The sequence below is a fragment of the Neovison vison genome, chromosome 11, assembly GCF_020171115.1.
Source record: "Neovison vison isolate M4711 chromosome 11, ASM_NN_V1, whole genome shotgun sequence".
NCBI classification, from domain to species: domain Eukaryota; kingdom Metazoa; phylum Chordata; class Mammalia; order Carnivora; family Mustelidae; genus Neogale; species Neogale vison.
Genome location: NC_058101.1, coordinates 169693473 through 169706021, shown reverse-complemented (window position 1 = coordinate 169706021; position 12549 = coordinate 169693473). Strand labels below are relative to the sequence as shown.

Here is a 12549-nt window from a genome sequence, read left to right as displayed (position 1 = left end):
TGTGGTAACTATAGAAAGTAGATCCTACCCCTGGGTTTTGAAAGGTAGCCTAAACATCAAGGCCAGATCTCTTGAGACTACATTTCACTCTGTTTTCCCCCCTACATACACATATTTGCACACTTCATATGACTGTATTTTAATTATTAACCTGAGTAGTGGAAAGCATATGTCTATTTACTTATTTACTGCTGTTTAATTTTGATGTTATTTTCTAATTATACAATGATTCTCTTTTAGCTGATACTCCATGGAGTGTGCATTAAGAATGTAACAAAATTCTATTGGCTTTCTTACCACAAATGTTGTTTTTCATTTCACAAATGAAATGTGAAATTTTCACAAATGTAGGCTTTCATTTGACTTGAGCTCCCCAATACACTCAAATCAAGAAAGATTATTAAATACATAGAAAAATGGGGATTCAAATTGTGTCATGCTTTCTGCCTACGCATAATAGACATGTGATGTAAAACGGATATCGAGACAAAAGATTTAGCTTGGTTTTTAATTGTTGCACCTAAACACTGTGACTGTAGACAAATCAATCATTATGCTCTTATTTGTAAACTGGGAATAACACCAGCTCTACTTAATACTTTAATATTTATGCATTTTTACATCAAATGTTACATATTTCTACATAAAAGTTATAAAATGCATTTTATTGAGATAAAATGTGTATATTTTCTCCCGTACCACCTAGTTACTGTATAATATATAGGGTTATAAGTTACTTTCCCAGGGTTACACACTCTTAAATTGCATATTTGAAACTCATCCTTTTCTTTTTCTGTTTTTTTCCATATGAAACTATGTAAACTTATTACACAGATGTTCTTAGCTCTATTCACAATGCTCCAAACTGGAAAACTACATGTATACACAAGTATACGCATACATAAACACATATGTATATATATACATGCATACACAATGGAATACTGTTTTTTTGGTTTTTTTTAAATTTATTTCTTATTTATTTTCAGCATAACAATATTCATTATTTTTGCACCACACCCAGTACTCCATGCAATCCCTGCACTCTCTAAAACCCACCACCTGGTTCCCCCTACCTACCACCCCCGCCCCTTCAAACCCCTTAGATTGTTTTTCCAAGTCCCTAGGCTCTCATGGTTCACCTCCCCTTCCAATTTCCCCCAACTCCCTTTTCCTCTCTATCTTCCCATGTCCTGCATGCTACTTGTTATGCTCCACCATTAAGTGAAACCATATGATAATTGACTCTCTCTGCTTGAGTTATTTCACTCAGCATAATCTCTTCCAGTCCCTTCCATGTTGCTACAAAAGTTGGGCATTCGTCCTTTCTGATGGAGGCATAATACTCCATAGTGTATATGGACCATATCTTCCTTATCCATTCGTCCGTTGAAGGGCATCTTGGATCTTTCCACAGTTTGGCGACCGTGGCCATTGCTGCTATAAACACTGGGGTACAGATGGCCCTTCTTTTCACTACATCTGTACCTTTGGGTTAAATACCCAGGAGCCCAATGGCCGGGTCATAGGGAAGTTTTATTTTTAATTTCTTGAGGAATCTCCACACTGTTCTCCAAATAGGTTGCACCAACTCGCATTCCCACCAACAGTGGAAGAGGGTTCCCCTTTCTCCACAACCCCTCCAACACATGTTGTTTCCTGTCTTGCTAATTCTGGCCATTCTAACTGGTTCAAGGTGATATCTCAATGTGGTTTTAATTTGAATCTACCTGAGGGCTAGTGATGATGAACATTTTTTCATGTGTCTGATAGGCATTTATATGTCTCCATTGGAGATGTGTCTGCTTTGCACCCAACACGAAATACACACAACCAAAACCACACATCAACCGCCCGAAAATGAAAAAAAGCCATCCTCAACAAGTTGGAAAGAGGACCTCAAGGAGAGCCCTCCACCCTCTCCCACACCTTAAGCAACAAAAGTCCTCCCATCAAAGCTAAACCAGATCTTCAAGTACCTGGTGGAGGTGCCTTCCCTCACATTGCAGATGCTGCCTATGAAGGCTTCAGTGCAGCTTCTGAAGGTGCAGATGCTCTAACCCCAAAAGCCTTTCTCTGCAGCAGTTTCCCTGGTCTTTCTGGCCTTCTGAGGAGGGAGGAGTGGGGGAAAGGGGAGAGAAGAGACAGGGATCCAGTTAAAAAGGAGGAGAAACAGCAAAATACAGGCAGTGGTGAGCCCTCACAACTTCCCAGGCATCCAGTGCTGCAAACTTGGCTGGAAGACCGACCACCCACCCACCCTTTCCAGGGACCAAAACAGGGACCGGGGAGTGCACGGGGCGCCCCCATGTGCACTCCACAAACTCTGGGCCCAGACCATGCTGCCTCCCACAGGCAGTGGAGATGGCAGCGGCCTGAGAGAGGCCAAGGCGGTCATGGGGAGCCGCCGACTTGTGGACTGCAGCGTGGGGCTGGGGAAGGGGCCGGCAGGGGAGAGGCTGGGCAGATCTGGAGGGAGCAGGTAGAGGCAGCCAGAGGCTTGTGGCGGGAAATGGGCCAGCTCCTTCCCTCTCCCCTCCCAGGCTGGCTCCCTCCCTTTCTCCCTACCTGGGTAAATCTCCCTTTGCCTGGGAGGAATGGTAATGGCGGTGGCAGCGGCGGAGGGCCGCTGAGGAGGAGCTGCCAGGGCTGCTGCACTCAGAGCCGCCAGCCTCCAGCGGGAGCGACGGCGCCCACTGCTGCCACAGCCTCCCCCAGCCCCAGGATCTCCATTTTAGCAGCGCGGGCCTCCCTCCGCCCTGGGTAGCCACGGAAACTTGTCGTCGCCAGCCCCCTCTAGCCCACAGCCCTCCCTCCCCTTCCACCCTCTCAGCTAACAGCAGGTACCTGGTCGGGCTCTCCTTATTGCACAAGGACACGGGTGGGCTCTACCCCCGCACGCCACCGTCCCAAAGGCCAAAGTGGCGCCACTGGAAGGAAAATGCCGTCCACGAAGTCCTCACTTCTCGGCGACAGTCCTCAGCCCTACCTCTGCCCTTCCTCAGTTGCTGTCCCTCTGGCTCCCGCTGCCACCGCTTGCGCAGCCCCCGCCGCCGCTCCGCCGCTCCACCGCCGCCATCTGCGTTGCTGCCATCTGCGCTGCAGCCGCCCCTTGAGTTGCCAACACCGCTTGTGCAGCCAACGCAGTCTGCGCAGACGCCGCTGTTTGCTCCACCGCTGCTACAGCCGCAGACACCGCCGCCCCTGCTGGAGCCCTGAACGCCCAAGCGGTCGCCGCTTGCGCAGTCCAGCTGTCTGTGCCAGTGCCGCTTGCACCCCGGACGCCGTCGTCTGTGTGGCCGCCCCTTCCGCAGCCAACACTGCCTGCGCCGCCGCTGATGCCGCTTGTTCCGTCGAAGCCAACTCCATCTGCACCGCCGCTTGCGACGCCGAAGCCGCTGTGTGCACCGTCGCTGCTACCGACGCCGCTGAAGCCGCTGCTGTCTGCACCGCCGCGTTGTCTGCGCAGAGGCCGCTTGCACCGTTGACGCCGTCGCTGGTTCCGCCCGCTGACGTCCTCTGCGCTGTCACCGACGCCGCTTGTGCCGCTGAAGCCGCTGCCACTGCTATCCCCGCCGTCGCCACCGCTTATGCCGCTGCCGCCACCGCTTGAGCCCTGGACGCCTTCGGAGCCTAAGCGGCTTGTGCAGCTGAAGGCATCTGCCCCTATGGCTCTTGGCGCCCGCAACGCCGCGGTCTGCGGCCACTTTTTACGCCGCAGGGCCGCTTGCGCCTCTGACGCAGCCGCTTCCGCCGCCGCCGCTTCCGCCGCCGCCACTGTCTGCGCCGCCAGCGCCATCAGCCTCCGTAGCCGCGATGGCGCAGCCGGGGCATCCGCCCGCGGCTTAAGCGGTGTCTGAGGCGGTGCAGAGGGCGTGGGCCGGAGAAGAGGCGGCGGCGCAGGTGGCGGCGTCGCCAGACAGGCGGGGACGGCGTCGGCGGCGCAAGCGGCCTGGGCTGCACAAGCAGCGTGGGGATTCAAGTGGCGGCAGCGGCGGTGGCGGCGCAGACGGTACCGGCGGCGGCAGAGTCGGCGGCGGCAGTGGTAACAGTGGCGGTGCAGACAGCGGCGTGGGCGGCGCAGGCGGTGGCGGTGCAGATGGCGGTGGCTTTGGTGGCGGCGGCATTGTCGGCGGCGGCGCAGGCGGTGTTGGCTGGGGCAGCGGCCGCGGTACAGACGACGGTGTGGGCGGGCAAGGGGCATTGGCGCAGACAGCTGGGCTGCACAAGCGGCAACCGCTTGGGCGTCCACGGCTCCAACAGCGGCAGCGGCGGCGGCGGCGGCGTCAGCAGCAGCGGTGGAGCAGACAGCGGCGGCGGCGCAGATTGCGTCGGCTGCACAAGCGGTGTTGGCTACACAAGAGGCGGCTCCGGCGCAGATGGCAGCAACGCAGATGGCGGCGGGGGCTGCGCAAGCGGCGGCAGTGGCAGCTCCAGCGAGGGCCAGCAACTGAGGAAGGGCAGAGGTAGGGCTGAGGACTGGCGCCGAGAAGGGAGGGGGGCAGATTTGGGAGGAATTCCTGGATGGCATTTCTCCTTCCAGTGGCGCCACTTTGGGCTTTGGGGTGGGCGGGCGGGGGTACAGACAACCCTTGTCCTTTCGCGATAAGGAGAGCCCGACCAGGTACCTGCTCTGAGCTGAGCTGGTGGAAGGGGAGGGAGGGTTGGTGGCGAGAAGGGGCTGGCGACGACAAGTCTCCGTGGCTCCCCAGGGCCGAGGGAGGCGCGCGATGCTAAAATGGAGATTTCTCCGGGCTGGGGGGGGGCTGGGGGAGGCTGAGGCGGCAGCGGGCCGGGTCGCTCCCGCTCAGGCCTGGCTCCTCTGGTGCAGCAGCCCTGGCGCCTGCTCCTCAGCGGCCGTCCGCCACTGCCACCGCCGTGGCCCTTTGTCCCAGGGAAAGGGAGATTTACCTTGGTGAGGAGGGAGGGAGGGAGCCAGACTGGGAGGGGAGAGGGAAGGAGCCGGCCCACTCGCCGCCACTGGCCTCTGGCTGCTTCTGCGTGCCCCGTCCAATCCAGCCAGCATCTCCTCTGCTGCACCCCCGCCCTCGCCCCCGACAGCCCCACACTGCAGTCCACAAGTCCGCCTGCTCCCCGCGCCCACCGCGGCCTCTCTGGGGCGTCTGCCATCTCTGCCATCTGTTAGAGGTTGCAGGGTCTGGGCCCTGAGGTTGTGGGGTGCCCTTGGGGGCACCCCGTGCACTCCCCGGTCCCTGTTTCCGTCCCTGGAAAGGGTGGGTGGTCAGTCTCTGAGCCAAGTTTGCAGCACTGGATGCCTGGGAAGTTGCGAGGGCTCACCAATGCCTGTGTTTTGCTGTTTCTCCTCCTTTTTAACTGGATCCCTGTCTCTTCCCTCCCCTTTCCCCCACTCCTCACTCCTCAGAAGGCCAGAATGACCAGAGAACCTGCTGTAGAGAAAGGCTTTTGGGGTTTGAGCATCTGCACCTTCAGAAGCTGCATTGAAGCCTTCATAGGCAGCCTCTGCCACGTGAGGGAAGGCACCTCCACCAGGTACTCGAAGATCTGGGTTAGCTTTGATTGGAGGACTTTTGTTGCTTAAGGTGTGGGGGAGGGTGGAGGGCTCTCCTTGAGGTCCTCTTTCCAACTTGTTGAGGATGGCTTTTTTGTATTTGCAGGTGGTTGATGTGTGGTTTTGGTTGTGTGTATTTCGTGTTGGGTGCAAAGGGGTCCTATTCACCGCACGACTTGTGGGAGGACATTTGTCCAAGTTTTTGTCTCATTTCTAACGGGCTGGATTGGTTTGCCACTTGTATCCATTGGGTTATTGGTATGGATGGGCTCAAAAGGAGAGGAAGCAGGGATTTTTCTGTGGATTGGAGGAGTTTAGACGTTTTCTTTTGACCATGTGTAGAATGGTTTTAATTTGCCTGGCCTGAATTACGTTTTCTTCTCCTGAGCGATTTGGTGGTGGAGGTACAGTTATGCTGGTTGTTGTGCTTTTCCTCTCTTGAGCGGCAAATGTCTCTTCCTTTCTTGTGTTTGAAGATAAAGGTTGGGGTTGGATAAAGAAAGTGTAATTTTTTGGAAAGCTGAATTGTCAGTTTGTGTTTGTTTCTTTTCTGATGATCTTCTGCAGTGGTGATGGGTGTCTTTCTAGACAGTGTTAAGGTACACATTAGTCTTTTTGGGCAGCACACAATGTCCTTTCTTTTGGAGCAAGGGGTAGTTACTTCTGTAGGTTATTACTGTAGGCTTTGCCGTTTAGCTCATTGGGTTGGGGATAATGTAAAATGGAGACCTTTGTATAGAGGCTAGTCTGCTTTTCCTTAGTTGCCTGCCATTTTCTGAGGCCAGGCCAGCTAACTTGTCAGTGTATGCTCTTAGTTGCTGGGATGGGAGGTTTGAGTGACGTAGGTTCATCCTGTGCTTCAGTCAATGCTGAAGAAATTCCAAGATGAATAAAAATAATTTTGGTAGGGACGCCTGGGTGGCTCAGTGGGTTAAGCCACTGCTTTCGGCTCAGGTCATGATCCTGGGGTCCTGGGATGGAGTCCCGCATGGGGCTCCTGGCTCGGCGGGGAGCCTGCCTCTCTCTCCACCTCTGCCTGCCTCTCTGCCTGCTTGTGTGCTTTCTCTCTCCCTTTATGCCCCCCACAAAAAAAAACCAAAAACAAAACTATTTTGGTAAACGGCAGCTGGGTGAGGAAGTGGTCAGCACTAACTCAATTCGTTAGAACTTCAGGGAATAGTGGATCCCTGGATGTCTCCTTTGTAGTCTGAACTAAAACATGCTGTATTCTTTTGGCTCTCAGTTTCTCTTTGGCTCTGTCACCTGGGCCTTTTTGGTTGTGTTGTCTTCCTCCCCATGGGGAAGTTCCCTTCTTCTTTCTAAGGAAAGGGAGTTTTGTGTTTGTTTGTTTGTTTGTTTTTAAGGCTTATTTATTCTCTTAAAGATACTTGTTTCCTTGAGAGAGTCTATGTGGGGGCAGGGGAGGGCAGAGGGACAGAGAGAGAATGTCAGGTACAGTCTGCACTGAGCCAGGAGCCAGACTGAGAGCTCCATCCCAGGACCCTGAGATCATGACCTGATCCAGAGTCAGGAGTTGGATGCTTAACCCACAGAGCCACCCAGGCACCCCTTTAAGTAAACTTTTTGAACCGCAGCATATATACAGAGAAGTGCACAGATCATAAGCCAAAAGCGTGAGGAACCTTCACAAGGGGAACACACCATGTGACTTTACACCCAGGACCCCAGGGTCTGTGATAACCCTCTTGAGGTTCACTTCTGCCACGGTTCTTGACTTCCGTTGCTGGGGAGCTGTTGTGCATGTTCCTGAATTTGGTGTACGTGGAGTCATCCAGTTGGATGCACTCCTGGGCCTGCCTTATGGAGAGTCATCCGTGTTTGTGTGCGTGGTTGTGAGTTTACCAGTGCTGCTGTTTCATCCTCACACTATTTTAGAGCTCCACTCTGCGTGTAGACCCTTAGACATCCTAGAAATAGGATAGCTCCTTGGTGCCTTTTAATTACCTGCATCCTTGAACACAGGTGTCTTCTTTCAGCTGTAGTGTAAGGATCAAGCCTGGTGTGTGGAACTTTTCTACAGCCCATAAACGGAGAAAGCTTTTGCCTCCTCAGTTGTAGAGTTCTATCAGTCATTGCTCTTTCAAGTCACTGGTGAAGTGGATAGAAAATGCCTGCTTTCAGGGAACCGAACGGATGTTGAAAAGGTGAGACAAAAAGGTCTTCAGTGGTGGGAGGCGCACCCATGGAATAAATGAGTCCATGGGAGAGATAGTTAGTCTCTGTGGGTACATTGGGAAAGGCCTTACTGAATCTGGGATTTAATGATTCTTGGAGGTCGTTTGTTGGGCAGGCCGATACAAGTTAGTTGTTTGTTCCCTCCTCCATCCTTGTTAAGCTCTTCCTTCACTTCAGAGGTCATCCACACCTTTCCACTTCGCCCCACAGGCTGGTAACTACCATTTACTGTATAATAACCATCACCAGCCTTATGCATCCAGGCCCGAGGCAAGCAAATCCAACTCTCTCTGCTTGGTCAAGTTAAATTACGTGGCAGTTTTTATTGCCTTTTTTTTTTTTTTTCATTTAAAGATTTTACTTATTTATTTGACAGAGATCACAAGTAGACAGAGAGGCAGGCAGAGAGAGATAGAGGAGGAAGCAGGCTCCCCGCCAAGCAGAGAACCAGATGTGGGTCTGGATCCCAGGACCCTGGGATCATGCCCTGAGCCGAAGGCAGAAGCTTTAAGCCACTGATCCACCCAGGTGCCCCTCTCATTGCCTTTGAAATAAAGTCCAAATGCCAAGCATCACGAGGGGCTCTTGATTCAGTTCTTTCGTGTTCCTTTAAGATTTGTGCAAGCAGACTGCCACCAATCCCCATGTGCCCTCCACATATAAGGGTCTCTGTTTCCTGCCAACTGCATGTGTCTTGGGCTGGGACCATGGGACCTCATTTCCATACCTTCACACCTTCTCTTCCTCTGGTTCTCTGAAATGCTTTCCCTTGCTTCTATGTCCTGGCTCACTACCGTTTGGACTCCTAGATGTCTCAGGAAGCCTTTTCATCACTCCAGTCAGGTGTAGCTCATCTTTGTGACACTTGAATTGTATTTTTATTGGCTTACCTCACCCTCCAAATCATGTACAATTCATTTAACACTTGAACAGAAGTTTTATTGGATCACCTATTACATTTTACCATTTTTGGGGGTAGGACCTTTTAAAAACAAAACAAAACAAAACAAAACAACCTAATGATTTTGAGAGAGGGAGGGAGGGAGGGTGGGGACAGAGAGAGAGGAAGTTTTAAGCAGTCTTCATGCAGACTCTGAGCCCCACATGAGGCTCCATCTGATGACCCTGAGATCCTGAGCATCTGACCCTTAACTGATTTGAGCCACACAGGTGCCCCCTGAGGGCAGGACCTCTCTTTTCACATCTTTATTTTTCTATCTGTGTAGTACAGTGCCTGGCAGTGACAGGGCTTCAGGAAATGTGTATAGAATAGATGAAGATGAGTTTTAGTTTGAATCCACCTAAAACTGTTCCATCCATTTGGAAGTTTTATGTAATAAATAAGCTTTCATACTAGGGCTCGAGTCCTGTGTCTGTAATGTTACTAGGATAGGGCAAAGTTGTCTTTATGAAGTGTGTCCTTAAAAGTAGTATACCTCTTTTTCTCATTTTGTTTTTCTCACCATGGGTTGGAAATTAAACCCAGAACTTGAGTCTTGGATGCTGTAGGCAGTGCCTTGAAAGTACTTCCTGGAGTGGTCTGGAACTTCAGAGCATGAGCACATTGACCTGAGCAACAACTCTGATGATTCCTAATCCTTTTTGGGTGTCCATTTGGTTATTTACGTGGCCGAGAAAGTCTTAAAAGTCTGCTGAGGAAGCGCAGATCTGTCATGCGCAAAATCGGTTTTGAGGAACTAGATGGGTGTGCACGTGACCTGGTGTCTAAAGGCAGTTTAAGAATGGGAACAGAACATGTTGGGTATCGATGGAGGGGTTATGCTGTCCATCGTGTAAGTTGTCTTGTGCTCATATACCTATAAGTTGGAAGTTGTACACAGTATATTCTGTTGAGGACTGTGGATTAATTCTGTTAAATGGAAGTCTTGACCATTCACTCCACGTATTGAGCTTTAATTTCACTTCTATGCAGTGATTGACTGCCGTGTCCAAGAAGAATTGTCAGTAAAGACACTGCAAGAAAACTGCAGTGTTATTCAGAAATCAGGAATAGTAGAAATCATAAGGTAAACAAGGGAAATTTTAATTTTTCAACAGGATTAGATAATGCTCTCCTTTCCCTCCCTTTCTCAGTTTAGGAAAACTATTTAAATGATCCTTTGGTTGAGAGAAGAAACTGGTAGAAGGGATATGTTAAAAAAAAATCTTACTTAAAAATTCATATTAAGAGCATTCGGAATACATTTTAAGATGAAGTTGCTTTTGCGGGGAACAGGTAATTAAAGGGGATGTAGAATGCCAGTATTATCAGCCTGTATTGGATCTTCAAATCTATCGAGTACTTGGTGGTTAGTCAGGGAGAAAATAAACCTGATGACTGCTTTCTGAGAAGAGATGATATTTCCTATGTACGGTAGAAGGTTTATACACTGTTCATTCTTTTCTAGAAGTAAAAGTTGTCAAATATCATAAGTGCCAGAATATTCCAGGTTTCAAGAAATAAAAATTCAGCTTAAAATGAACTTCAGTCAAAACCAAACCGTTCTGGGGCGCCTGGGTGGCTCAGCGGGTTAAGCCTCTGCCTTTTGCTCAGGTCATGATCCCAGGGTCCTGGGATCGAGCCCCGCATCAGGCTCTCTGTTCAGCGGGGAGCCTGCTTCTTCCTCTGTCTCTGCCTGCCTCTCTGCCTACTTGTGATCTCTCTCTGTCAGATAAATAAATAAAATCTTAAAAACAAACAAACCACAACAACAACAACAAAAAAGTTCTCTGGTCTTGGGGTGCCTGGGTGGCTCAGTTGGTTAAGCAACTGCCTTTGGCTCAGGTCAGGATCCTGAGGTCCTGGGATTGAGCCCCACATTGGGCTCCCTGCTCAGAAGGTCTTACTTCGAGGGAAATGGGGCACTTACCCAGGTGGATAGGAGGTAGCTACCATAATAACACCTGCTTGTAACCGGGTTAATAGCCATGTGTTCACTTTGAGTTTCAAACTTTAATAAGCATGAAGGTTGGAACTCGGTTTATCTGGTACTACCAAAGCCTCTTTTGAATTTTGATCCCATGAAGGAGAGAGATTATCAGCGCATTGGTAAAATTTAAAAAATAACTAATATACTTGTAGGGTATTTTCCTGTATCATTCCATATATTCCTGATTCTCCTTTCTTTTGGTTGTGAAGATGGTAATACATGCTTAGAAGAAATTAGGGGACAAAACAACATACAGGTCACTTTTATTCTGCCCATGCAGAATTACTTTTATTTGACCGATTTATTTGTTTATTCCCTGGACCACAAATACTTGCATAATTATATTTTTCTAGGTGCTGTTTAATGTGCTAGTTCATTGAATTTCGAAAGTGCTATAGGTTGTAGTTCCATGTAGGAATGGGGGTATCAGGCAGTGTATGATACAAAACTGATTGAGTCTCTGGTTTGAAAGACATCAGTTCTGACCTGTTGGTTCTCTGTGGTTCATTTTGGGTTTTTCTTCTCTAAGGAAATTTTTTTGTGATCACTTCATAGTTTTAGGGATTCCTTTTTGTAGAAAATAAAGCTAACATCCAGTTTCCAGTTTTCTTTATTTTTGTTTTGTTTTGCTTTGGGGGAGAATGAAAATATGTCTCTGGATTCTTAGTATCTGTGGCGTGATTAACTTTGCTGAAGTCTTTCATGAAAAGAAAAAGTATGGAAGGCAATCCAGATTTAATGTCTTTCTACTAAATTTGTTTAATGTTGTGGTGCTCCAACTTTCCTATGTATCGGAATCCGCTGAAATGCTTGTTGAAACACATTGCTTGATTTCTGGCTCTACCCACCACCTTCCGGGTTTTTTTTTATGAAGTAGGTCTGGGTGGGGCCTGTGAATTTGCATTTATTTCTTAGAAGTTACTAGGTGATGTTAGTGCTGCTAGTGCTGGTCTAAAGAGCGCTATTGGGAACTATTGATTAGATGACCTTAAATGCGAAAGAGAGGCCAGCCATGTTTCTTAATGAAACTGGAGATAGTTTTGATGTTACAGAAAATTGATGTTTTGGTATTTCACAGGGAATTTAAGAGAAGTGATATCCATTCACGTTTTTATTAATTAATTAATTAATTAATTAAAATGATTTTATTTGTCGGGGGAGGTGGGGGAGAATGAGGAAGCAGAAGCAGGGAGAGCAGCAGGCAGAGGCAGAAGCAGGCTCCCTGCTAAGCGGGAAGCCCCATGCGGGATTCGATCCCAGGACCCTGGGATCATGATGGGAGCTGAATTCAGTTGCTTAAGTGCCTGAGCCCACCAAGGCATCCCTACATTCATTTTTTTTCACTTAAAGCTGGAATTAGATGCGATTTCTTAATAAAGACATTGTGTGTAGTAGAAGAGCACTTATCAATTGGGGAACCATATCCACTAAATTTTTATCGTCCACATTGAAAAGTCAGATACTTTCTTGGGCTATTAATATGTGTGCTGGATTTCAGATACATGTAGTTTTAAAGGCTATTTCTTTGTAACGTATGTTAGAGCCAAGTTTGATAGGTTAGTAAACTAAGCTTTCAATAGAATGTTGGCCAAAGAATATGAATAGATAGTTAAAGAATGACAAATCAAGTCCAGAAACATGAGAAATATATAACTTCTATTACTTCAATACAAAACAATATTTTTGGCAAGTCAGATTTTAAAGACTACAAAAATCTTAGTGCATCTTGTAAGAAGTGGACATTGTAACAGCCTTGGTGGCTAAGATAAGCTGCTTTGATTTTTTGAAGGCCAGTTGGTAGCAATTCCTTTAAAAATATTTTTAGCTTGTGACCCAGCATTTGCACTAGGAATTAGTGTTCTCTGCATATACATTTTCTGTGTAAGTTCGTTT

At 48.7% G+C, this 12549-nt stretch overlaps 1 protein-coding gene across 1 annotated transcript; it reads left to right on the top strand.

Moving 5' to 3' along the window:
• Positions 1-3816: 3816 nt before the first annotated feature.
• LOC122890365 (antifreeze protein Maxi-like) lies at positions 3817-5415 on the top strand. Its single transcript, XM_044225995.1, has 4 exons — positions 3817-3824; positions 3871-4149; positions 4199-4466; positions 5384-5415. The coding sequence occupies exons 1-3, from the start codon at positions 3817-3819 to the stop codon at positions 4452-4454; spliced, it is 543 nt and encodes a 180-aa protein (XP_044081930.1). The 3' UTR covers positions 4455-4466; positions 5384-5415.
• The last annotated feature ends 7134 nt before the right edge of the window (positions 5416-12549 follow it).

What these genes read in the sequence shown, in the direction of transcription:
- LOC122890365 (XM_044225995.1), top strand. An exon ending in TCGGCGGCGGCGCAGGCGGT is followed by an intron (nt 4,150 to 4,198) that starts GTTGGCTGGGGC and finishes TGGGCGGGCAAG; the next exon opens with GGGCATTGGCGCAGACAGCT.